General features: G+C 43.8%; 1 protein-coding gene across 1 annotated transcript; it reads left to right on the top strand.

Annotated features, from left to right (window-relative positions):
* Positions 1-4,436: 4,436 nt before the first annotated feature.
* Positions 4,437-26,347, top strand: SLC10A1 (solute carrier family 10 member 1). Its single transcript, XM_032134909.2, is given in 7 exon segments — positions 4,437-4,793; positions 15,906-16,116; positions 22,881-23,059; positions 23,712-23,908; positions 25,909-26,000; positions 26,002-26,047; positions 26,050-26,347. Coding segments are annotated over 7 exon segments (1,275 nt in total). The 5' UTR covers position 4,437; the 3' UTR covers positions 26,244-26,347.
* Positions 26,348-27,587: the final 1,240 nt, after the last annotated feature.

Consider the following 27,587-nt stretch of genomic DNA (forward strand, 5'->3'; position numbering starts at 1 on the left):
AGCCATGCGAATTGGGCAGATTATTTAACCACTCTAAGCCTTTTCCTAACCTATAAAATAAGGATAGCAATAGCATCTTATCTCATAAGGCTATTGTGAAGACTAAATAAAAAACGTGGGCATTTAGTGCTATACATTTCCCTCTTAAAACTGCCTTAGCTGTGTCCCAGAGATTCTGGTATGTTGTATCTTTGTCCTCGTTAGTTTCAAATAACTTATTGATTTCTCCCTTAATTTAATTATTTGCCCAAAAGTCATTCAGGAGGAGGTTGTTTAATTTCCATGTAAATGTATGGTTTTGAGCAATTTTCTTTGTACTCAATTCTATTTTTATTGCGTTGTTGTCCAAGGGTGTGACTGGTATAATTTTTTTTTTTTGCATTGGCTATGAATTGCTTTATGTCCAATTCTTTGGTTGATTTTAGTGAATGTGCCATGTGGCGATGAGAAGAATGTATATTCTGTTGTTTTGGGGTAGAGAGTTCTATAGATGTCTACTAGGTCCATTCAGTCAAGTGTTGAGTTCAGGTCCTGAGTATCTTTGCTTTGATGATTCGTCTTGCCTTGATGATCTGTCTAATACTGTCAGTGGGGTGTTGAAGTCTCCCTCTGTTATTGTGTGGGAGTCTAAGTCTCTTCATGGGTCTCTCAGAACTCGCTTTATGCATTCATCCCCTCTGGAGGATGCAGCAACAAGGCATTATCTGCAGAGAGCAACCCTCATCAGACACTGAATCTGCCAGCACCTTGATCTTAGACTTTCCAGCCTCCAGAATTATAAAAAATAAATTTCTATTATTTATTTTTTAAAAAGAACTCGCTTTATGAATCTAGGTACTCCTGTGTTTGGTGCATCTATATTTAGGACAGTTAGGCCTTTTTGTTGATTTGAACCCTTCGCCATGATGTAATGCCCTTCTTTGTCTTTTCTCATCTTTGTTGGCTTACAGTCTGGTTTGTCTAAAATTAGGATTGCAACCCCTGCTTTTTTCTGATTTCCATTTGCTTGGTAGATTTTTCTCCATCCCTTTATTTTAAGCCTATGGGTGTCATTGCATGTTAAATGGGTCTCTTGAAGACAGCATGCTATTCGGCCTTGCTTCTTTATCCAGGTTGCCACTCTGTGCCTTTTATTTGCGGCATTTAGCCCATTTACATTCAAGGTAAAGGGAACACTTATATACTGCTGGTGGGAAGGTAAATTAGTTAAACTGTTGTGGAAAATAGTGTGGCAATTTCTCAAAGAACTAAAAACAGAACTACCATTCAACTTAGCAATCTCATTACTGGGTATATACCCAAAGGAATAGAAGTCATTCTACCATAATGCACACGTGTGTTCATTGCAGCACTATTCACAATAGCAAATACATAGAATCAACCTAAATGCCCATCAACAGTAGACTGGATAAAGAAAATGTGGTACTTATACACCATGGAATCTATACAGCCGTAAAAAAGAATGAGATCACGTTCTCTGCAGGAACACAGATGGAGCTGGAGGCCAATATTCTTAGCAAACTAATGCAGGAACAGAAAACCAAATACTGCATGTTCCCACTGATAAGTGGGAGTTAAATAATGAGAACTAATGGGCACAAAGAGGGGAACAACAGACACTGGGGCCTATTTGAGGGAGGAGGGTGGAAGAAGGGAGAGAATCAGGAAAAATAACTATCAGAACTATCAGGTACTACGTTTAGTACCTGGGTGACAAAGTGGTCTGTGCACCAAACCCACATAACACAAGTTTGTCTGTAATAACAAACCTGTACATGTACCCCTAAATCTAAAATAAAAGTTAAAAAGAAATGTAATTTAAATCACAGCATCCATCACACAGCATGTGCTCAACAACTCTCAGGTATGATTAACATAACACAAAAAGATCTTCCTGTCTCCAAAATTGTATTAAATTAGAGTAGATTCAGAGGGGATATGGGGAAAAGAATGGAGGGTGTCAGGTTCCTGGAAGAGATTTTTCCATTCTCTGCAAAGGCACATTGCTAGGAACAGAGGGAATGGGAAGGAGTGGGAGGAGGGGCAGCCAGGGCAAGAAACTGTGTTTTCTCAAAGGGAAAAGCTCACAGTAGGAGGTGGAAGGATTTTGGGCTTCTGAGAAGAGGTGAGGGGGAAGTTGATAGAGACTACGTGGTTTAGAATCCAGGTTACAAATGTGTTCATGGGAACTCTTCTCTTTGGATGTGCACAATTGGATCAACAGACACATGCCCAGACCCTGATCTTTAACAGATATTGGTCAATTCCTCCTCACCCTTTGGCATCAGGCAAATGTGTAAAAACCTAACGTCTTCCTTTGACTTCAAGGCCTCATGTACGGTTGCACAAGACATCTGTAGAGTGGCGTCCCTAGCATTGTGTAGTGTCCAACCTGAACAGGTGTACCTGGCAGCCCTGCATGACTTCCACCCTCACGTGCTTCCATATTGCATTGTGTACCATCTGGCCACCTGTGGTCTTATACAGACCATCAGGTCCCTGAGAACAAGAACATGAATTATATAGGGTTTTTTTTTTGTTTTTTTGTTTTTTGGTTTTTTTTTTTTTTTTTGCCTCCCACGGTGCCTGGTACTCAGTTAGTGATCAATAATTCTCCCCTAGCAACTCTGTTCCCTTCTGATTAGCCCCAGGGAGAGGAAGCAGCCTCTTTTGAGACAGCCCTACCCTGTGGGAATGCTCAGTCCAGGCATCACATCCAGTGCCCAATCCTCTGCCTGCCCTCCCTTTGATACCAGCCCAACTCAAGCACCAGGAAATCATTAGCAGAGACTCTCAAAGGAAAAGGAACTTCAAGTTCATGTCACCCAGGGCCACAGTATACGGCCCCACAGGCTGTCCACCGCGCAAGCCCAGGGAGCAGCATTTTCATGGATATGATGCAATATGTATGGATCCTGCCATCCAACCCTTATCCAAGTAGGATTCCAGAGGCCTCAAGGCCATTCTTGGAGAGCTCTCATTTTCAGGTAGTTCCTTGCGCCAAGCCAAAATCTGTCCCCGTCTCCACCCAACAGTGGTTCACACCCTGGTCCCTATTCTGCCCTCTGGAGTCCTACATACAAAGCCTAATCACCTGTTTCAGACCCCACCCAGGCCTCCTGGATTCCAACCAAGCCAGGAAGCAGTTGTGTTTCTGAAGGAGACCCCTCCCTTGTCCCACCTCTGCAGTGGGGATAGATGGAAAGAGCAAGGCTTAGGATAACCTTGCATACTAGGTGGCCCTGCCCCTGGCATGCCCACCTCTCTCTGCTTCTGCTGCATGCCCCAAGCCTGGCTCCCAGCCTAAAACACACAGGCCCAGTGCAAAAGTAAAGTAGTCAAGAAGTCAGGAAGAAAAGACTGCATTCCTGCTTCCTTCTCAGCAAGTTTCCCAAGCAATGGGCCTCCTCGGACACAAAGCAATCTCCACAGCCTGGGTTTCCTCAGGTTGCTCTTCGGAGAAAGAGCCTCCAAGCTTCCTGAGAGCCCACCCACCATCCCAGCTGGTTATTCCCTCTGACGGTAAGCATTCCAGGGAGTGTGGAACAGCCACCACCAGTATTCCTCCCTGGGACTCATACAGTCCCAGTTTGGGGATAAAACAAAAGTTTCCCCAGAACAGGCAGGGAGGACGCTGGCATCCTCTCAGCTCCCAGGAAAAGGGTCATGGACACATCCCCTCCTGAAGGCCAGTGACATTGCCTGTCCCACACCCCCCTGGACTATGCTACCTGTATCTAGGAACCAAAGGCAACACCCAGCTCCTTTCACTCTCATGGGTTCTGGGGACAAATGATAACCCACTGGACATGGGGAGGGCACCTTCCCCCAACCAAGAAACTAAGGAATCAAGGGCTGAGCTGGGAAAAGGAGCTACAGGGAAGGAGATGGGCTGGACCTGGATTCAGGTGGGCCCTGGTCAGGTAGTTCCTTGCGCCAAGCCAAAATCTGTCCCCATCTCCACCCAACAGTGGTTCACACCCTGGTCCCTGTATCTAGGAACCAAAGGGAACACCCAGCTCCTTTCACTCTCATGGGTTCTGGGGACAAATGATAACCCACTGGACATGGGGAGGGCACCTTCCCCAGGAACTGAATGAATGCCTATAAGGCACACTCAGTGGAGGGCAAAGGGGAGAAATAAGCCCAGAAGCAGTAAAGTGACAAGGGAGGAGTACGAGTAACACCCAGGAATCCAGCAGAGGTCAGGGAGCTTGGGAGAGCTAGGGCAGGCAGATAAGGTTCTGGGCTGTTCCTCTTTGTGGCGACAGCCAGAGAAATAGCTCAGCTAGTTGCATAACCCTTCTATTTGCCCAGAGCTTTTGTCCAGAAACTCTCTGTCCCGAGAGGTGATTAAAGAAAGCATCCAGCAAGAACTGCACAAGAAACGGAGTCAGCCAGAGAACAAGGAGTGGTCTTCCACTACTTCACAGGAGGATGGAGGCCCACAACGCGTCTGTCCCATTCAACTTCACCCTGCCACCCAACTTTGGCAAGCGTCCCACAGACCTGGCACTGAGCGTCATCCTGGTGTTCATGTTGTTCTTCATCATGCTCTCGCTGGGCTGCACCATGGAGTTCAGCAAGATCAAGGCTCACTTATGGAAGCCTAAAGGGCTGGCCATCGCCCTGGTGGCACAGTATGGCATCATGCCCCTCACGGCCTTTGTGCTGGGCAAGGTCTTCCGGCTGAAGAACATTGAGGCGCTGGCCATCCTGGTCTGTGGCTGCTCACCTGGAGGGAACCTGTCCAATGTCTTCAGTCTGGCCATGAAGGGGGACATGAACCTCAGGTAGGCCTGGGGGTGAAGAGGGAACAGCCTGGGACAGGAGCTACATTAGAGATGTCACAATTGAGGGGAAGAGCTGGGCTAAAGCCAGGAAAATGAGTGAATGCAGGCTGGGTGGAGGCTAGGGCAAGGGGAGGCTGGCATTTACTGCCAAGAGCTTATGCTGGGATGGGGGCAGGAGTTGGCGTATGTCTGGTTTAGGCACCAAGCCAAAGGGACCATACCGGTCCAGGAAGCTGGTGGTGATCTCCTTCCTTCCAGAGGTATCTCAAAGATTGTCTTAAAGGAGCACTGATTTAAGCCAAAGGGACCTATGGAGAACTGTATCCACCTACAACAGTGGACAAGTTGCCTGCTTTGAGCCCAGAGATTTAAAAGGTAGTGTGGTTCATTCCAAACATCACCGGGGAGATCAAGGTGACTTGGAACCAAATGAGCACCTCAAATTCCTGCAAAGCAGGCAAGAATTTCCAAAAGGTCCTCCCAATTACCTGGTCATCTAAGATGTTTTCTCTTTAAAGTCCCTCATTCCCCATCAGATGCAGTGACATTTCCATCCAAAGGCACAACCAGGGAGATCCTAGAGTTTCCCAGCACCCACTCTGGATATGCCAGCCCCATCTCAGCCACCCTGGTAAAGGGAAGACAGCAGCACCCCCTAACCCCCTGCCCAAAGCATTATAAGCAGAAATCAGCAAGGGCTCACTCCTGGAGACGCAGCACATGGGCTGGTTGATGCTCATCCTTCCAAACAGGGGAGACTCTAGTCTTAAACATCTGCCAGAGGAGCTACTTCAGACCTGCTCCAGCTCCAGCAGTCTGTGCTGAAGCTAAAGAAAACTCAATGGCAGAAGCTCTTGCTTTTAGTGAAACCTCAGTCTCAAGCCAGTCCCCGCTGGTTTAGTCCTCCGTGGAGACGCTATTCAATGCCAGGTATAGCAGCAGAATCCAGAAAGTCTATCTGCTTTTGTCTGTCAGCACCCTACGCCTAGCCAAACTTTCCTAGGAAAACTAACCAAGTCAAGAAGCCCCTCCTAGTGATGCAAAATGACACTGGGACAGATTTTTTAAATGAAAAAAGTGAGAATGGCTGGGCATGGTGGCTCACACCTACAATCCCAGCACTTTGGGAGGCCAAGGCAGGAAGATCACTTGAGACCAGGAGTTTAAGACCAACCTGGGCAACATAGCAAGACCCTGTGTCTACAAATATATATATGTATATATATTTAATTAGCCAGGCATAGTGGCACATGCCTGTAGTCCCAGCTACTTGGGAGGCTGAGATTAGAGGATCTTTGAGCCTACAGGTTCAAGGCTACAGTGAGTCATGATCACACCACTGCACTCCAACCTGGGCAACAGAGTGAGACCCTGTCTCTCTCTCAGAAAAAAAAAAAAAAAAGGAAATAAAAAAGTGAGAGTGAATGAGAGTTGGGGTTTAACAGGATCTGCCATCTGAGAAGCTCTGGGCTCTTTTTCCATACAATTTAGTCCTCACTTTAGTAGTCAATGGGAAGAGAGGCACAAAGAGGGCATTTGGTTTGGGCCACCACCCACAGAAAGGTATTTCAATGTTCAACGACCTCACTGTGAGAAAATGCTTCACTCTGTCTAATCCACATCCTCTCCACTTACAAAGCAAGCCCTTGGTCTTGGATCTGGCTTCTGGACAAGGCTCATGGCAGCCTGTGTGTCCCAAGAATCCTAGAGTATATCTGAATTTTGGTGTAGGATGGATGCAGGAAGTCAGAGGCCTGGGAAGGGGTACTCTGAGGGCTTTGTGTTTCTGTGGAAGAAGCAGAGCAGGGGGGGTGAAAGGCAACTGTGTCTTTAAGTGTGAGTGGCCAGATGTCCCAGCCCCGTCGCCAGTGGCCACTATTGAGGCCTCTGCCACAATGCCTACATTGCTGTGGCTCTAGGCCCCACCCAGGCAGAGCCTCTGGTGACTCAAGAACATGATCCCTCATGCTTTCCTGCTCAACCTCCTTGTCCAGACCCCTGATGACTGTCATTTTTACCTAGACCCCCACAAGAGATAAGCTCTGCTGGGACAGCCACCTTCTGCCATAAAGCTCCTTCCCAACAAACAACCTTCCCATGCACATTAAACCATGCCTCAGATCCCACTGTCGGAATGGGAATCTGGTCATCTACCTTCATGTGCTGCCAGACTTCAAATCCCATTCCAATTTGGGACAACTTGTTACATGCATTATAACAATGACAATGACTATAAGAAACAGCCAGGCACAGTGCTAAACACCTTACCTGGATAAGTATATGTGATCCTCCTACAGCACCCTGGGGGACAGCATGTAACAAGTAGCATTTAGAGGTAAGGAAACTGAATCTTAGAGAAGTCAATACATTGGCTCCAGGTCTGGGTGTCTCCAGAACCTGTGCTTTTACTGAAATATCTTCCAGGTCAGCATTTCCACAAACAAAATGGCCAAACAGCCTCAAAGGCATGGGCAGACACCCGTGTCTCATCAGCAAGTATTGTGTGGGAGCCAGAGCTTCCCACTTTTCAAAAGAAGGTAAAATATCCATTTTATGTGAAATCAGCAACTCATTCCATTTTTTTAAATGTGCAAACCAAACAATACATGTCAAAGGGCCAGCTGTAGCCCAAAGGCCCCAGTTTGAGATAAGCACAATACTCTACATCCCATTTAGAACTGGAAGGAATTGTAAGACACAGGTCCCCTTTTACACATGAAGAGGCTGAGGTCAGAGACTTGCCAGAGGTTTCCCAGAGTTTGTGGGAAACTGTGTCTCCCTCCACTCACTCTGCCTCATAGGTGGAGTCAGTCTGGGACAGCCTGCCATCCCAGGAGGCCAGGCCACCAAGCAGACCCCTCAACGCAGCCAGGCACGGCAGCTCCCTCCTCAAAGAAGGCCACTAGACAAGTTTCAAAAAATGTAGGTGACAAACAGGCAAGAGAAAACGCCCTCACAGTCGAAGTGAGTATGGCTTGTCAGGCACAGAGGAGAGAGTGCTATGCCAGCAGGAACTGGCCTCCTTTGAACATCCTTGCTGCCCCAAGTTCATCTGCTCCCCCTACCACCACTGGACTCACAGCAGAGCCCAGAGCCAATGGCCATGGGGACAATGGGCTTGGACACAACCCAAGCACTTCCACAAGTCTCCTAGCCATGATGTAGGAAGCTCAACCAGGACAAGATGGAAGCCACTGGGGTCCCAGAAGTTTCCCACTTCATAGAGACTGTGTTGGGGCTCCTCACAGCTCCCTCAGCTTCTGCCTCCAATCTGTGCATTGACGGATGCTCGAACGAGTCCCTTAAATGGCGTACGCAGATGTCCAAAAGCAAGGTCTATGCTGTGCTCTTAGAACTTAAGCAGGAGGGAAAAATAAAAAAACAAATGTGCCCCTTTCCCGCTGAAAGGCAACCAGGCCCACAATCTCAGGAATCTAGAGTCTGAAAAAATAATTGCCCGTCCCTGTCCCTTGGGGTAAGGATCACAACAGTCACAGATGCCAGCAGGCTAGGAGATGGATGTCCCTGACCTGACCCTAGCACCTGTGCAAGTGGAGGAAGTACCTGGGGATCAGGGAACATGGCTCCTGCATACCCAAGCTGACAAGGCACACCAAGTCCAAATTCCAAAACTCCTGACACACCAAGCCAAAGTAAGCATGATTCCTCTGCTCTAGGACACCAGAACAAACACACAAGTTGTGTTTGGCTTTTCCCTAAGAGGAGATCAACAGCAGCATTGAAACCCCCTGTATTCCCATTCCCAATCTCATTCCCCTCTACCACATGCCAAAGGAAGCATCCCTGGGAATTTGGTGTTCAGCATTTCCACAGACCCTTTTCAACTATTATATATGTATATATTCATAAACAAGATAGACTGTGGGATTTACGTCTTTTAATTTTGTACGAACAGCATTATACTGTCCACATCACCTACCAGCTTTTTTTTTTTGAGAAATAGGCATGTAAAGAAAATAGCTACCTCATGTATCTGAACTGCTGTGTAGTTTGCTTGCATTTATCCATTCTCCTGTTGTCAAAGATTCATGTGGATTTTACATCTCGCTTCTGTGAACAGACTTGTGCGTGTCCCTCTGCCCACATATGAGGGCATATGTAATTGAAGCAGGACTGCTGGGTCGTGGAAATCACACATCTTTAACAGGTCTCCAAGGTCATTGTTCACTTCACACATTCCCTAGCAGTGTCTGAAGATCCCTGCTTCTCCACGCCTTCATCTATACTTGGAATTGTCAGACTTTTTAATTTTTTCCAAATGAAAAAAGTGAAGCAGATCGTAGTCGTTTTAAATTTGATTTCATGGGAGGCCTACCACATTTTCATGTGTGTGTTACCCATTCGTGTGTCCTCTTCTGGAAACATTGGGTCCTTTGCCTGTTTTTCTATGGGATTGTGGTTTGGGTGGGTTTTGAAAATTAATTTGTAAAGTTATTGTTTTATATATGTTGCAACAGTCTATTCACAGTTTGGAGCTGGTCTTTACACTTTGATAATAATGTCTTATAGATTGCTTATGTTAATTTAGTCAAATTTGCCAATATTTTTCCTTTGTGGTTTATGTTTTTTAGGGGTTTAAGAAATCCTTTACTATCTACAAGCCTGGCCAACATGGCAAAACCCCGTCTCTACTAAAAAATACAAAAAATTAGCTGGGCGTGGTGGTGTGCGCCTGTAATCCCAGCTACTCAGGAGACTGAGGCATGAGAATCACTTGAACCCGGGAGGCAGAGGTTGCAGTGAGCCAAAATCATGCCACTGCACTCCAGCCTGGGTGACAGAGCAAGACCCTGTCTCAAAAAAAAAAACATTTTTTACTGTCTACAAAGTTACAAAGATATTACCCTGTATTTTCTTTGAAAATTTTTAAATGTTTGATTTTCACATGGAGAGCTACAATCAATGTAGAACTTATTTTTATGTATGGCATGAACTAATTTTATCTTTTCCATATAAATAGAAGATTCCAAGCCACGTTGAGTGAATTTTTCTCCAGGTATTTGTAATGACATCTCTCTCATAAATGCAGGGCTTGTGTCTGGATCTCTCTTCTCTTCTACGGGTCTATGTGGCTATCCTTGTACCAGTTCCACACTTTCTTTTTTTTTTTTTTTTTTTTTTTTTTGAGACGGAGTCTTGCTCTGTCGCCCAGGCTGGAGTGCAGTGGCGCGATCTCGGCTCACTGCAACCTCCGCCTCCCGGGTTCACGCCATTCTCCCGCCTCAGCCTCTCCGAGTAGCTGGGACTACAGGCGCCCGCCACCACGCCCGGCTAATTTTTTGTATTTTTGGTAGAGACGGGGTTTCACCGTGGTCTCGATCTCCCGACCTCGTGATCCGCCCGCCTCGGCCTCCCAAAGTGCTGGGATTACAAGCGTGAGCCACCGCGCCCGGCCCACACTTTCTTAATTACAATTTTATAAGTCTTGTTATCTGAAAGTTAAGTCCCCCTACCTTGTTCTTGAAAATCATGGGCCGGGCACAGTGGCTCACGCCTGCAATCCCAGCACTTTGGGAGGCCGAGGCGGGCAGATCACGAGGTCAGGAGATGGAAACCATCCTGGCTAACACGGTGAAACCCCGCCTCTACTAAAAATACAAAAAATTAGCTGGGCATCGTGGCGGGCGCCTGTAGTCCCAGCTACTCGGGAGGCTGAGGCAGGAGAATGGCGTGAACCCGGGAGTCAGAGCTTGTAGTGAGCCGAGATCACGCCACTGCACTCCAACCTGGGCAACAGAGCGAGACTCTGTCTCCAAAAAAAAAAAAAAAATCATGTTAGCTATTCTTAGCCTTTTACTCTTTCACTTGAGTTTTAGTATCAGCTTTCAAGTCTACAAAAATTATACATCTGGAAGTTTTATTAAATGTGCATTATATTTATATATAAATTGAGAGACCATCTTTGTAATATTGAATCTTCCCATCTATGAATATGATATAGCTTTTCTTTTACTTAGGCCTTTTTTAATACCTTTCTATAAAGGTTTGTAATTTCTTTCATAAAGATCTTACACGTCTCTTTTAGATGTGTAAGTATTTTCTAGTTTTGCAAATATCATAAATGGTGTCTTTTAAAATATATATATATTTGTTTCTAGTATATCAGACCCAATTGATTGATTGACTGATGCTAATGTATTTAGAATCTCATACATTTTCTTACTAACCAGTTATAATGGAAAATTACTTAGATTTCCTCTGTGGACAATCCTATCACTGGCAAAACAAGAAAGTTTCATTTCTTCTTTTCCCATCCCTATACTTTTTCTATTTCTTGTTTTGCTGTGCTTACTCGGGCCTATATATAGTATAATTTATAAAAGAGGTAATAATAATCACTATCTTTGCTTTACTCCTCTTGTTAAAGAAATTCCTTCTAACTTTTTACCATTAAGTTTAATGTTTAATATACTTTTTCTAATAGATTTCCTTTCGAGTTAAGGAATTTTCATTCTGTTGCTAGTGTACTAAATTTTTATTATGTAAGAACATTAAATTTTGTTGAATGGCTTTTCCATATCTAAAAAATTATACCATTTAATAATATAGTAATATGTATTAATAGACTATCTAATGTTAAATCATTCTTACTCATCTTGTTCATCGTATTACTTTTTTAAAACATTGCTTGATTTATTTACTAATATTTTATTATTTTTGCTTCTATGTTCACAAATAAGAGTGGTCCCCAATTTTCTTTTCTCATAATATCATTCTCCAGCTTTCGTTCCAAGATCATATTAACCTTATACAATAAATTAGGACGTTTCCCCTTTTTATATTATCTGGACAGATTTGCATAATATTGCAACAATCTGCACTTTGCATGTTTAGTAGAACACTACCATAAGACAGTATAAATCATGTGGGGTTCTAGAAGATAGGTTTTGAACTGCTTATTAAATGTCTTAAATGATTCTAAGTTGAATCAGGTTTTTGGCTTCATATTGACTTGGTTTTGTAGGTTATATTTCCCATGAAATTGTCCATTTAAGTTAAAAATGAAAGTATGAAAATGTCCTTAGTTTATGACTTTTTAAAATCTTCATTTTCTCTGTAGTTATGTTCCCTTTTTCACACTAACCTCATCAATTTGTGCCATCTCTCTTTTCCCTGGTCTGTCTTGCCAGAGGTGCCTATTTAATTGGCCTTAAAAAAAAAAAAGAAAAACAAAAAAAAAATGCTACTTTTGGTTTTACTGATTCTAACAATTCAGAACACTTAAAAAATTTCTTCGTTTTCTTTTTATTGGGTTTGTTTTGTTTTTCTTTCTAACCTCTTGAGTAAGGTGCTTAACTCATTAATTTTTAATCTTTTTTCAATATAAATATGTAAGGCTATAAACTGCCCTTTAATAATTGCTTTATTTGCTCCCCGCATGGTTTTAAATTACTATTTATTGAGATATAATTCACATACCATAAAATCCATTCTTTAAATTGTACGATGCCTTGGTTCTTAGCATATTTCCAAGCCTGTGAACCTATCACCATTATCTAATTTCAGAACATTTTCAATACCCCAAAAAGGAACTCCATCCCATTTAACAGGAGTCCCCATTTCTCTCTCCCGCTCCAACCCTTGACAACCACTAATCTACTTTCTGTCTCTATGGATTTCACATAAATGGAAGCATTCAATATGTGACCTTTCGTATCTATACTTCTTTCACTTAGCATAATATTTTCAAGGTTCATTCATGTGATAGCATGTCACAATACTTCATTTTTGAAATTGAATAATATCCCATTGTATGGATATAATACATTTTGCTCATCCATTCAGCTGATGGACATATGGGTTGTTTCTACTTGTTCCCTAGTATGAATAATGTCTATGGAAGCTCATAGGCAAGTTTTTGTGTGAACATGCTTTCTGTTCCCTTGGAATATATACCTAAGAGTAGAATTGCTGGGTTATGTGGTGACTCTGTGTTTAAATTTTTGAGAAACTGCCAAACTATTTTCCAAAGCACCATTTTACTTCCCACCAGCAGTGTATGAGGATTCCAAATTTTCCATATACCCTCCAACACTTATTATTGTCCATCTTTTTAATTATAGCCATGCTAGTAGATATAAAGTGGTATCTCATAGTGGTTTTGATTTGCATTTTCCTAATAAGTAATGATGTTGAGCATCTTTTCATATGCTCATTAGCCATTTGTATATCTTCTTTGGGAAAATATCTCATTCAAATCCTTTGCCCATTTTTTACTTTTTATTATTGCATTATAAGAGTTCTTCATATATTGGCCAGGCACAGTGGCTCACGCCTGTAATCCCAGCACTTTCGGAGGCTGAGGCGGGTAGATCACGAGGTCAGGAGATCGAGACTATCCTGGCTAACATGGTGAAACCTCGTCTCTACTAAAAATACAAAAAGAATAGCCGGGCGTGGTGGTGGGTGCCTGTAGTCCCAGCTACTCGGGAGGCTGAGGCAGAAGAATGGTGTGAACCCAGGAGGCGGAGCTTGCAGTGAGCCGAGAATGCACCACTGCACTCCAGCCTGGGCGACAGAGCAAGACTCCATCTCAAAAAAAAAAGAATTCTTCATATATATTCTGAATACTAGACCCTTATCAGATATATGGCTTGCAAATATTTTCTCCCATTCTCTGGTTGGCTTTTCACTTTCTTGGTGTCCTTTGAATCACAAGTTTTTATTAATATTAAAGTCTGATTTGCCTGTTTCTTTGGCTGTTTGTGCTTTAGATGTCTTATCTAAGAAACCATTGCCTAATCCAAAGTCCCCTCTCCATGTTTTTTAAATATGTATTTTATTATTTTTATGTTCTAAAGTTTCCACCATGATTTCATATTTGATTGATGATATAATTAGAAAGTTCTCCTCAGCCGGGCGCGGTGGCTCACGCTTGTAATCCCAGCACTTTGGGAGGCCGAGGCGGGCGGATCACAAGGTCAGGAGATCGAAACCACGGTGAAACCCCGTCTCTACTAAAAAATACAAAAAATTAGCCGGGCGCGGTGGCGGGCGCCTGTAGTCCCAGCTATTCGGAGGCTGAGGCAGGAGAATGGCGTGAACCCGGGAGGCGGAGCTTGCAGTGAGCCGAGATTGCGCCACTGCACTCCAGCCTGGGCGACAGAGCGAGACTCTGTCTCAAAAAAAAAAAAAAAAAAAGAAAGTTCTCCTCCCCCCATCCATGATCCTTTTATTATTGGTTGCTCAGTTTCAATGCTCCTCCCATCCCAGGTCTAAGACCTCAATTCTGGTCCCTTCCTTGGGCATTAAAGCCTCCACAGTGCCAAGACTAACACTCCACTCCCCTCCAGAACCCCTCTATGAAGCTTCAGCTTGAGCTCCCCCACTAACTACTTTGCATTTGTTTCTTGTCGGTAGGCACCTTTTTTTTAGTGGAGTGGCGCTAACATAGCTCACTGTAACCTCAACCTTCTGGGCTCAACCCATCCTCCTGCCTCAGCCTCTCAAATAGCTGGGACTACTGGTGCACACCACCACACCTGGCTAATCTGTGTGTGTGTGGTTTTTGGTTTGTTCATTTGTTTGTGTGTAGAGGACAGGGGTCTTACTTTGTTGCCCAGGCTGGTCTCAAACTCCTGGCTTCAAGCAATCCTCCCTCCTCGGCCTCCCAAAATGCTGGGATTATAGGCATGAGCCACTATGCCACACTTAAAATAAATTGAGTGTTAATTTCCTACAAGCTCAAGTGTATATTTAAGTGTTCACGGGGGTGGGGGAGTTCCTATTATCTAGTTCACAATTTTCTTTGAGGGACTCTCCTCACCTCTAACAGCTCTTATCCTTATGACACGTCTACCTATTGTTCTTGATGGCTACGCTCTGGAACCTTTGATATAGGCTGCTCTTCATGCATATTTAAGCCATATTCCATCTTTATGGAAATAATGAAAGAAATGTAGATGAAGGATAGGGCTGTGGGGAGGAGGAGGAGACACACTGAGTGTGGTTTTCCTAGGGTCTTGCCAAGCCCTCACCTCCCAACCACCTTCCCACTGGAATAGAAGTCAGAGCCATATATTGTTAATGTGAATGTACATAAATCTAAGGAGATGCCCTATCAGCTTCCTTCTCAGTTGACTTTTCTGGAGGGCCTCTCCCTAGACAGGGTCCTGGGACTAACATATAAGATTCCAAATGGAAAAGGAAATTGGACAAGTAAGATACATATCAGAGCTGGAAGGATACATTATTCAGGCTCTAAGTGTCATAATTTATTTTAAATAATATCAAGAGGAACCAGAAAGTAAAGAACATGAGAACATCAGAGTTGGGGACTGGAATACTATCCAAGATGCAAAGCAAATCTGACCAGGTTATCTTGTCACTTATTCAACATGGGTATCTATTACTGCCTTCTCTACTACCCCACCATATGGCCCTTCAATTATTCTGTTTCTTACTGCTTCACTATTTCTTTTACAGTCCTTTTAATCATGGTATGTTTATTGATTCTTCTTAGTAGGGTTTTTGGCTTCTACCTGACCATCAATCCCATGCCACCCATCCCCAAAGACCAAGTGTCCTGTCACTGTGTCTCACACTCAAGACTCCCCATGAGGTAAAATGTGCTGATATAGCTAATTGTTATTGTCTCCGTCGGACAAAGCCACTACAACCAGCCATTCCCTAGGCTCCAAACCAGACATTTAGTAACTGTGGGTCAGGTGCTATTCCATGGTCCAATGGGCTAATGACCAGAGTAATGGAATCACACAGTTAGTTTTCTACAAAATGGGCTTGGCATGGGGGAGGTGCTCAACACGAAAAGGGTCGTATTACAGAGAAGGAGATCAGAATGGCTCCTTCCACAATGAAGCACACAGGGATTGAAGCAGTTGAACCAGCCTGAGTTCAAATCCTGCCTTGGCCACTTACTACCTTGTGCGATTTTGAGCAGGACACAACTTTTCTAGTCCCCAGCTTCCTCGTCAGCAAAAAGAAGATAGTATGCTTACTGCCTAATGATATGGGGAAAAGGAACTGAAGCCACATATGTCAAGCACTTAGCACAGTCGCACTTAGCAGGCACTCAACAAAATAGTCTGTATTTATGGGCTCTCTCTCTCCTCTTCCCATGTCTCCCACCAGCATTGTGATGACCACCTGCTCCACCTTCTGTGCCCTTGGCATGATGCCTCTCCTCCTGTACATCTACTCCAGGGGGATCTATGATGGGGACCTGAAGGACAAGGTGCCCTACAGAGGCATCGTGATATCACTGGTCCTGGTTCTCATTCCTTGCACCATAGGGATCGTCCTCAAATCCAAACGGCCACAATACATGCGCTATGTCATCAAGGTAAGAACCTGGGGGGCTTGACAAATTAGGGCAAAAGAGTAAAAACACCATATACAACTATAAGGTAAAATCATTATATTAATAATAAACATACATATGCTCCTACTAGATGCTAAGTTTTATGCTATGCACTCTGAGGATTCACTGTCACCAGTTTGATGTTTGCAGAAAGTGAAGTAACACATGAGGCTGGCACGGTGGCTCACACCTATAACCCCAACACTTTGGGAAGTTGAGGCGAGTGGATCACTTGAGGTCAGAAGTTTGAGACCAGCCTGACCAACATGGCGAAACCCCTTCACTATTAAAAATACAACAACAACAACAACAACAAAAATTAGCCGGGCATGGTAGCGAGTGCCTGTAATCCCAGCTACTCAGGAGGCTGAGGCAGCAGAATCGCTTGAACCAGGGAGGCAGGGGTTGCAGTGAGCTGAGATCGCACCACTGCACTCCAGCCTGGGCCACAGAGCAAGACTCCATCTCCAAAATGAAAAAAAAAAAAAAAAATGAAGTAACACACGAGAGAAACAAGATCCAATTCCAGTGTACACGCAAGTATTTGCAGAAGGCAAGGAGATGGGAACAGTGAGGGCTGGAGTGGTCAAGGAGCCTTCTTAAAAAGGAACAGCTTGAGGCATTTAGGTAAACCTGGGGAGAATCCTGAATAGAGGAGTTCAGCGGGCACCAAGGGCAAATTTGGCTGATGTGGCAAGAAGCTAGAGGAGAGAGGTAGTGTACCCATTCCCAGTATTTCAGGAGAGGGATGGGGTGGGAAGCAGAGTGAATTAAGGCCACAAAGGTTTTGAGAAGCAGTGTGGTCACAGACAGGGCATCATGCCACTGCTTTGTGTGTAGAACTCCTAGAGTGCAGCTATGGTCTCTCCACCAATATTTTCAACCTTGGAGTTTGGTCCCTGCCAGCCTCCCCCTTGGCTCACTATTCATCCCCCAGGGCCACGGGGTCATCCTGGTCCTCAGGAAGGACTTGACCTCCTGACATCCTGTACCATCTCTGCTCCTGGATCAATGCCTCTGGCCTGGTCTGCAAGGCGTGCTGCTGAGAACCCCAAAGTTTGGCAGCAGCTTTGGGCCTGGAACAAAGAAGCCAAGAGTCCAGTTTTCAGGGGGGGTTTTATTTTCACACTACCATTGTCTCAAGGGTAGTTTTTACCCTTGCCCTTGCCCTGTCCCAGTGCCATGGCCACAGCTCCCCTTCCCGCCTGCTGGAGGACATGGAGGAATCAACCCACCTCCTTTCCGTGGCCAGTCACCCCATCTCAGCCCTGGATTGCATCATTCTCTCTACCCTTGTACTCAGAGAACTTCTTTTGTTGATTATGCCCCTGGCCCAGCAGCCTCCCCTCTCTCACTCTCATTTCTAAAACATCTCTGTATTGGTTCTTCACAATCAGCTTTGATACAAACTCACATATCTCCTATCTTCTAAAAACAAAAAGTATCTCTCACTGGGATTTTTTGTGGAATCCACCTCCCATTCTACCTAATACCTCCCTTTGCTCTCCTTCCTAGCCAGACTTCAATAGTCCTCCTCACTCCTCTCTCTCTCTGTCAATCGCTTCCTCTCAAACACCTTCCATTTCCCCCATGCCACCACCAGAGCTCTCTCATGAGTGACTAGGCCCTCAGCAATTCGTTTCCGTTATTTGAATCCCTCTCTTCTCTCCTCCTTGGTCTCCCATCCACCCAGCATCTTGATGACCACCTGCTCCACTTTCTTTGCCAAATCCAATGGACATTTCTCAATCCTTCCTTGACCTTCTAGCAGCATTGGACATAATTGACCACTGCCGCCTCCTCAAAAGCCTTCTGTCAGCTTTAATGACTCTAAGCTCTGCTGCTTTCCTCCTACCTCTCATGACCTTCAGAGGTCTATCTACTGCTCTTCCACACACCAGCAGAAAACAACATACAGAGAACTCCCTTATGAGTTCCTCTGATCAAAGGCACTTCTCTGCATTCAGACCAAGCTTTCTGCCTTTCTCACCAGACCTCTCCAAGCCCAGCATCTGGTCCCTCTCAGGTCTGCAATTACCATCTGCAAGCTGAGACTTCCAGAACAGCATCATCAGACGTCAACTCTATCCTGACTCCAGAATCCATTTATTATCTACCAGATCTTTCTATCTGAATATACCTCGGGCATTTAAAACAATATATGTTAAAGTCATCTCCGTCCCGTGTGGTTATCTCAGTCGGTGGCACTCTGTGTGTGCCCAGTTGCCTCAACCAGAAACTGGAAGTCATTCTCAATGTTCCCTTCTCCCTCACCACTCACACCCATCTAATCAATGACTGTCGAGTCCACCTTCTGTTGCTGGAATCCATTCATTCATCTCCATCCTTACCTCTCACTAGACAACTCAAATGGCCTTCTCATCCAACCTTCTCACCCAGTTTTAACCTAAGAGTGAAGATGTAAAGTACAAACTCTATCATGTCACTCCACTGCTTAAAGCCTCTCATTGGCTTCTTCCCCCTAGGATAGAGTTTAAACTCCTTAATGTGGCACTTCTTGATTTGGTCTCAATTGACCTCACCAGTCTCAGCTCTTTTCTCTTTGCATGTGCCCTTCTCTTCACCTGGAACACTCTTCTTCCCAATTCTCAGCCCACTCACCATCTTTCACTGGATCACTCCCATTCATCCTTTAAGTCTCAACACAAATAGCGCCTCCCCCAGGAAGCCTTCCTTAACCTCCTAAGCCTGAGTAGGATGCTTGTCCTATTCATTCCCATAGCACCCAACACTCCAGCTAACCTCTGTAGCAATTATTACACTGCATTAAGAATATCTGTTCATTTTTATTCCCCACTCACTTCTCAAGAAGCAAGACCATAAAGCTATGTCTTAATTAACACTGAATCCACAGCACCTATCACAGTGCCCCCATAGCTAATGCCTGAGAATAAATAAAGGAATGAAGGGCAAGTCCTGTCTGCTGCTCTTCCACACACCAGCAGAAAAACAACATACACAGAGAAACATGTTTGTGTGCATCATTTCATTTCTTTAAGATAGTTTGTGGGGTGCATTAGATTGCTTTAATTTTTTAAAAATCCTATACACCCACAAACGATCTTAAAGAAATGCATATAAAATATAAATAATACTAAAAGGTGAAGTGACCACTGCTATCATTTAATGCTACTCTGCCCTCCCCCATTTTATAGGTGGGAAAACTGGGAACCAGAATACCAAGTCATAGTGCTAATGACAACTGATGTGAGAACATGTCTCCTTTCTACCTCAGAGTAGCTTTAAAAGTGTTTCTCTGAGGTTGCGAAAAGCAGAAATCTCAGACTTCTTTTTTTTGAGACGGAGTCTCGCTGTGTCGCCCAGGTTGGAGTGCAGTGGCGTGATCTCGGCTCACTGCAAGCTCTGCCTCCCGAGTTCACGCCATTCTCCTGCCTCAGCCTCTCCAAGTAGCTGGGACTACAGGCGCCCGCCACCACACCCGGCTAATTTTTTGTATTTTTAGTATAGACGGGGTTTCACCGTGTTAGCCAGGATGGTCTCGATTTCCTGACCTTGTGAACTGCCCACCTTGGCCTCCCAAAGTGCTGGGATTACAGGCGTGCGCCACCACACCCGGCCGAGAATCTCAGATCTTAAAGCTGGAGAAGCCTTTAAGATGAAGTTCAGTCTCCTGCCTTATTCCCAATTTGCAGATAGAGTAACTGAGGCCCAGAAAAGTTACTTGGCAGAGCCAGGATTATCTCAACCAGTCTCTGTTCCTGTTGTGTTGCACATTCACTACTCAATGCCACAGAGGAAATGAAGTCAAAATGAAGCCAGAGAACATTAAAAGGGCTAAGAAATACCTTGGCTGGAAAGACAGAGACTAGTAGTAAAGGACTACATAAAAGGTGATCTAAAAAACCCAGGAATGCCCTGGACCCATTTTGCCCCTGGCTAAACCTCCAGGGTTAAACAACCACAAAGTCAACAGCTACACTGATCTTCCTATGTTCCAAAACTGGAATCACTCCTGTAAGGATGCAGAGACGAACATGTGGGTCAAGCTGCAAAGGCTGAGGTTTCCTTGCTTCTATGGCTCGAGGACTATGCTCATCCTTCGTCACCCTGTCCCATAAATAATACAGTGAGTGCCAAACAGGAAAACGAACAAATAATTGTCCTAGCCTCTTATGCACACATAACCCTCCTAGGACCTTGCATATCAAAATAACCCAATTTTCAATAACTAGCTCTGGCAGCAGGTATCTGCTCACACCGGGTTCAACCAGTTGCATTCGCTGGAAGGTCACATTTAGATATACCAAGATACAATTTCAGGCATGCTCATTTTGAAAGGCAATTCAAGTAATTTTTAACTTACCCATGCAAGGGTTTATCCAAAGGCTATACAGCTAGAAGGGTGATGAATCTGAGAATGACATGGTCCAGGAGCCACTTTCACCGTAAGCCATCCACCATTCTTTAATAAGGATCCCACCGTTTCACTGACTCAACACTCTACTCATATATTTCCCACACCTGCTGCTACTGATGAACTGACCCCTAACTTTCCTTTGTCTTACAACTTTTGCCAACTTGTGGCTTCTATTGCTCCCAGACCTCTGTGTGTTTTGACACTTGTCCCTGCTATTGCTTCCCTCTCTGTACTCCTGCAAACTTCCTAAATGAGAGAATCTGATTATTTCTACCACTCACCAGCCTGTGCAGGCCACCTTTGCGGGTTGAGTGTGGACATGTCATCTCATGTGTAAGCCAATGGACTGGCTGCCCATGAATGGGCACTCATCCCAGGTGTGAGCAGGGCAATGAAGTCAGGTAGTACAAAAACATGGTAGCCTATGGAGAAGCAACTACCCAAGGCCACTTGTCTCAGCAGGAGACAGGGGTTGTAGACAGGATAAATTTCCAGAGATGGCAGCAGTGAGTGACAGGAACCTCTAGAATGTTAATTCCTCCCCTTTGAGTAATAATAGGAGTTACAGTTTAGTGAGCTGTTCTTATATGCTAGGTCCTATGCCGTCAACCTCACTCAGGTTGAGTGACTCCCCAAAGCTTACACACCTGCAGACTAGCAGAGCCAGCTTTCCCACCTGGATCATATCAAAGTCTGTGCTCATAACCACAACTGTGCTGTCCCCAAGAGTCAGAGAACACGAGTGATAGAGTAAGAGTGAATGCCTATACAGAAGAAGAGGGCGTCTGGATTCGTGGACAATTCCTGTAACTCAATGTCTCCTACATTATCCACTACACTCTTGATGGAGATTAAAAACTATTTGACTACTGAGTAAAGGAAAAATTCGAAAGACAGAAATCCAAAAGGGGAAATCAAATAAAAATGCAAAGGTAAACTGAGAAGTTCATTAGCTAGTAAGTCCTTTAATAAAACTTGAAGCACATGGTTATTCAAGAGATGTGTGAAAGTCCTTCCTATGCTGGGATAGGACCACTAATTGGTATAGGTGATGTTTTCTATGATCACATCAGTTGCAACAAGTATTAAAAACAGAAACACAAAGCTGTGCAGCTGAAATTTGAGCAATATAAATGTTAAAATGTCGTTAAGACATTATGAATGTACTTAATGCCACTGAACTGTACACTCAAAAGTGATTAAAATGGCAAACTTTGCTATACATATTTTACTACTTTTTTTAAATGTTACTAGGAAATATAAAATTCAACACGTGAATGAACCAAAAAGTGAACCAACACATATAACTATTACAAAATAACATGCTAAGTTTGAGAAAAGTTTGTTATTTACTCAGGAGATAAAAGGGACAGTCTTAAATTTACACATACCTGTTTATCATTTTGGAGCACGCAATTCTCTAAAATGCACACTGGAAAGTATGAGGTGCATTTTGAAACGTTGCATCCTACGTTGCACAATGAAAAACCCTATAATTTCATTCAGAGTAGACCTGCATAGTTTCCAATGATGTTGTTATCACCCAAGATATTTCTGAAAGTTCTTTTGGGAACTTCCTTCATATTCAATTTGCAGGTCACTCAAGAAAGTAGGTTTGTCCTCTTATTAGACATAATTTTGGGTTTAAAACCATATTTCCGGGCTTGATCATCCACCTTGTTTACCAGCTTTGCTTCAAATGACTCTTGGCAATTTCCAGAAGTCAAATTGATCCTAAAATGGGTAAAATCCCTACCTGTAATCAAGGTATTTGAGACAAATATGTATGACAAGTTCTCATGAGTTTCAAAGTATGTGGAACAATGACAGTATTGTAGGAATGTGTATATAAGTTCCAAAAATACTGACTTTTAAACTTTTATAATATCCATTTTGCAGGAGTCCTGAATAGCCTCACGTAACACTTCACTCAAAGTCTGCTATCCAGAGACGTGTCAAAAGCAGAAACTGAGTTTGTAATAATCAAAGTGTTAATCAGCTGTCCCCAAGCTTCCTAGCTACTGATAAGAAATCTAAAGATGGGCTAGGTGCAGTGGCTCACACCTGTAATCCCAGCACTTTGGGAGGCCAAGGCGGGAGGACCACTAGAGTCCGGGAGTAAGACCAGCCTGGGCAACATAGTAAGACCCTGTCTCTAATATTAATAATTTTTTAAAAATTTTTAAAAAAAGGAATTCAAAAAGATAAAGGTCTTTCATATTCCTTTCCACTTCCAGTGTTCTATTGCAATGTTTCCCACCTCCAATTTCTACCTATGCTTCCCCACCTCTGTTTCTCTCTATCCCCAACTCTTCTAATTGCCTTTTCTTCTTGTCTTCATTCCCAGGGAGGGATGATCATCATTCTCTTGTGCAGTGTGGCCGTCACAGTTCTCTCTGCCATCAATGTGGGGAAGAGCATCATGTTTGCCATGACACCACTCTTGATTGCCACCTCTTCCCTGATGCCTTTTATTGGCTTTCTGCTGGGTTATGTTCTCTCTGCTCTCTTCTGCCTCAATGGACGGTAGGTATTTTTTTTTTTTTTTAAGAAAGGGTCTCACTCTGTTGCCCAGGCTGGAGGGGAGTAGCACATTCTCAGCTCACTGCAGCCTCAACCTCCTGGGCTTAACTGATCCTCCTGCCTCAGCCCCCCAAGTAACCGGGACTACAGGCACAAGCCACCATGACCAGTTGATTTATCTTTTCTAGAGACAGGGTTTTACCATGTTGCCCAGGCTAGTTTTGAACTAATGAGCTCAAGTGATCCGCCTGCCTCAGCCTTCCAGAGTGCTAGGATTATAGGCGTAATCTATCTCCATGCCTGGAGAAAGGTATTATTTTAGGTCCCACTGTCCCATGGGCTTCATTCTTGTCCTAGTCTTTCAGGAAAAGAATAAAAAGCTAGGAACCTGAAATCTGGGTAAGACATTTTCCTGGCAGTATGTTCAGATGCACTAACTGGACAAGACTTTAGACTTGAAAAAAATTGAGGGAAGTTATCGAACGGGTTAAAAATCCAGACATCAAAGGTATCCAAACACCAACAGCAACAGCAAAGTACCCCTGTCCAGGGTCTAGATTCCATCTGCTGACAAACTCTTTGGTAGCAGCACTGGGACAAAGTTGCTCCCTCCAGTTCCTTCTGAGTGTATGTGGGGTTTTCTTCACCGACACAGGTGCAGACGCACTGTCAGCATGGAGACCGGATGCCAAAATGTCCAACTCTGTTCCACCATCCTCAATGTGGCCTTTCCACCTGAAGTCATTGGACCACTTTTCTTCTTTCCCCTCCTCTACATGATTTTCCAGCTTGGAGAAGGACTTCTCCTCATTGCCATGTTTCGGTGCTATGAGAAATTCAAGACTCCCAAGGGTGAGTACTAAAATTATCCCCACTTCAAGTTCTGCTCCAATATTAGACCTGAGCCTGCCAACAAGCAAGTTTCTAGCAGCGACTTTTTGGATAGGGCTTTAACTCTTATCAAGTCACTAAGAACCAGGCAGCCCCAAGAAGCATCCAAGAAGCTTTAAAGATCCAAGGCTACTTCCATCAACTGCACTCCATTTCTTCCTTCTAGCTGGGAGAATGAAATTGTGGATGCAGTTTACCTCATAAAACTGAAGCAATTTGGGCTGCTTTGTCTCAGTGGGGAGACATCATAGGACAGAACTGCCTTGGACAACTGAAGTTATTAGTTGTGTGAAAGGCCTCTACTCGCAAGAGTTGGGGAAGTTTCCATTTCTCAGGACTAGGTTCTCATATCCTGGAACGAGGTCAGAGCCACAGCACCATTGGCACCTCCATATGAGGAAAAACATATGAAAGCAACGCAGCCTAATATAACCCAAAAATTGAACTCAAACAGACCCGATCCTCTCAATGTACTTTAAAATATAAAAAAAAAAAAAAAAAAACAAGGCTGGCCGGTGGCTCGGGAGGCCGAGGCGGGCAGATCACGAGGTCAGGAGATCGAGACCATCCTAGCTAACACGGTGAAAACCCGTCTCTACTAAAAATAGAAAAAATTAGCCAGGCGTGGTGGCCGGCGCCTGTAGTCCCAGCTACTCGGGAGGCTGAGGCAGGAGAATGGCGTGAACCCGGGAGGCGGAGCTTGCAGTGAGCTGAGATCGCGCCACTGCACTCCAGCCTGGGCGACAGAGCAAGACTCCGTCTCAAAAAAAAAAAAAAAAAAAAAACAGGACATTCAAACCTACTTTATAACATTTCATTATAACTCTAAACATTAGTATATTCTTCCTAAGTACTTACCCAAATCCTTCAACTGTCCCTTCACGTCCACGAATTGAAGTCCCCTTCAAAACCTTTCTAGACCCTAGGGACTGTGATTTATACCCTAGGAGAAATACACAACTTTCCCGGTTGGAATTTGTTACATTATACTAGCAAATGCCAATTCTCTCTCCCTTTGCAATTAGCTAAGATGTAATTAGGTTGCCAAGCAGCCAACACGAAACAAGTACAGGCTAACCATACTCTAGAAGCTTTGGTTCAAAGCTACAGTGGAGTTGTGAGAAAGAATCTAGTCTGATGCTTATCTGAGAGGAATGCAAGAGATTTGCTGCCCTCTTACAAAAAGTGCACAGAAGAGAAGTTCCTAGACCAACCAAGTTCCCAGATTTGAGGTTTTAGTACCAAAAAGACCTGGAGTGACCTCAAAGGGCAATACTCTATGGCTCTTTAGCTCTTAAGACTTGAAAAGAACTTTCCTCACAATGTATCTCAGAAGACCCCAGTGGAAACACTAAATCAAAGCAACATATTTCTTTAGACCTAATGGCCCCAAGAAGCTATTCTCGGGGAGGAATCTGTCAAGTTTTTATACCTTTGATTCCTGCACCTGATGGGAGAACAACTCTGTATAGAGAACTCTCCCATCTGTATAGAAAGGTGCAGGAATCAAAGCTATCTTCAAATTTGCATCACCGCCTACACCACGCACAAGATGTAGAAGAATTGGGGGTTGGAGGGAAGAACTGGAAACTCTCTTGGTTAGACTTTCTCAAAGATCTTTCCCGCCTGCCTCCTCACTCCCTGAATGCAACACAGTCCTTGCATACATAAACTCATCTCCTGTTGTTTTACTGTATACACAAAGAAGTTAGAAGTGAAGTGATGATGAAGACACAATAATCTAATTCATTAGGACTTTTACTACTAGCACTACCACTAGGGAGACTGAGGGGAAAGTGAGTTTAAAGAGTAAACCACGGGAGAGACGACAGAAATGGAAAATATATACTTAGCACACAATAGGGCTGAGTTGGTATTTTTGTACTTTCCAGATTAAACAAGCTTCATCGTTCACTCCTCTTGTTCTCTCTCTACACCTATAACCCTTTTTAACTTTACAGATAAAACAAAAATGATCTACACAGCTGCCAAAACTGAAGAAACAATTCCAGGAGCTCTGGGAAATGGCACCTACAAACGGGAGGACTGCTCCCCTTGCACAGCCTAGCCCTTCCCCTGGTGGCCTGGATTCTGGTCCCAAAGCAATTCTGAAAGCCAGTGTGGTAAACTAGAGAGCGCAGAAAAAACACCAGTCTTGCCTGAGTCTTTCTCCAGCATTTCCAGTACATCTACCAGAAGTCATCAAGTCTTGGCCGGGAACACAGACAGGGTGCCTACCCAAGAAGCCTCACCTATCCCCAACTTAGAATTTGCTACTCAAAGACTTGTTCAGTGACTGTAAACTCTACGAAACCAGAAACCGAATCTGCCTCTTGCTGGGATCTCTAAAACAGTATCTGATAAGCATCTTAAAGTCACTCAATTCCTGAACTAATCAATATATATGTTTAACCCATTACTCAAATACCCAAATCCCATTCCAAGTTTTGTGACCCAAAAGAGAAATAAATGCTCAAAAGTGCTGTAGAATTAGACTTCAGAAGTTCTAACCTAAAAAGTTCAGATTCTGTTCCTTCCCTTCTGACATTATTGGGATGATGCTCCCGAAAAGTCAAATTTGACATCAAGTATGCAAAAGTGAACACAGTAAGATGCAATTAGGCAAAACAAACTCAAAAAATAGCTAATGAAATGAAAAAACTGGGCGAATGCATCACGTTAATAGAGGAGAAAAACTTTGACAAGGAAAAACCAGGAAACGAACACATACATTAACACAATGTTACCTCACTAATAATCTCTTAAGTTCATTAGGTATTTGGTTTTAACACAAGGCACCCCCAAAACTGGGTACAGCAAACTACTGCCAAAATGAGTGGTTTCCCAATTAGAAGAAAAAATGTTCAAATACCTAGAATTCACAAATTTCAAATTGTCTCTAATAAAATTAAAACATTTTGTATATCATATGCAAATGAGGATCGAGTAAATGATTAACAACTAATATTAACAAAAAAATCAATCATGCTTAGTTATTTGGGATTTTTATCATTTTGTATGGTCAGGTACAAATGAAACCAAGACAATACAGTTTTTGGGTATCAGTTTGGCAAATGTGCAGGACTAACAAATACTCCAACACCAAAACGAGAAACACAGATTTGGGTCACTAACATCCTCTTAAAAATGCAGATTTTTGAAAAGGCTACTACCTACCATTTTTACTGATTATATCCATATATACCTACCTGTTCAAATTGTTTTCTCTATTATCTAACCAACATCATCTGCTAGGAGACTCGGTTACATAGAAGTTACATAAGAACACATTTGTTTAGCTTTTGAGGAAGACAGGGTTGGCCTCAAACCGTCCTTAGAAAGTAATAAAGATGGCCGGACGCAGTAGTTCACACCTGTAATCCCAGCATTTTGGGAGGCCGAGTCGGGCAGATCATGAGGTCAAGTGATTGAGACCATCCTGGCCAACATGGTGAAACCCCATCTCTACTAAAAATACAAAAATTAGCCAGGCATGGTGGCACACACCTGTAGTCCCAGCTACTTGGGAGGCTGAGGCAGGAGAATCGCTTGAACCCCAGAGGCAGAGGTTGCAGTGAGCCGAGATAGCACCACTGTGCTCCATCCAGCCTAGCAACAGAACAAGGCCCCGTCTAAATAA

This window comes from Hylobates moloch, unplaced genomic scaffold, assembly GCF_009828535.3.
Source record: "Hylobates moloch isolate HMO894 unplaced genomic scaffold, HMol_V3 SCAFFOLD_16, whole genome shotgun sequence".
Taxonomy (NCBI): Eukaryota; Metazoa; Chordata; class Mammalia; order Primates; family Hylobatidae; genus Hylobates; species Hylobates moloch.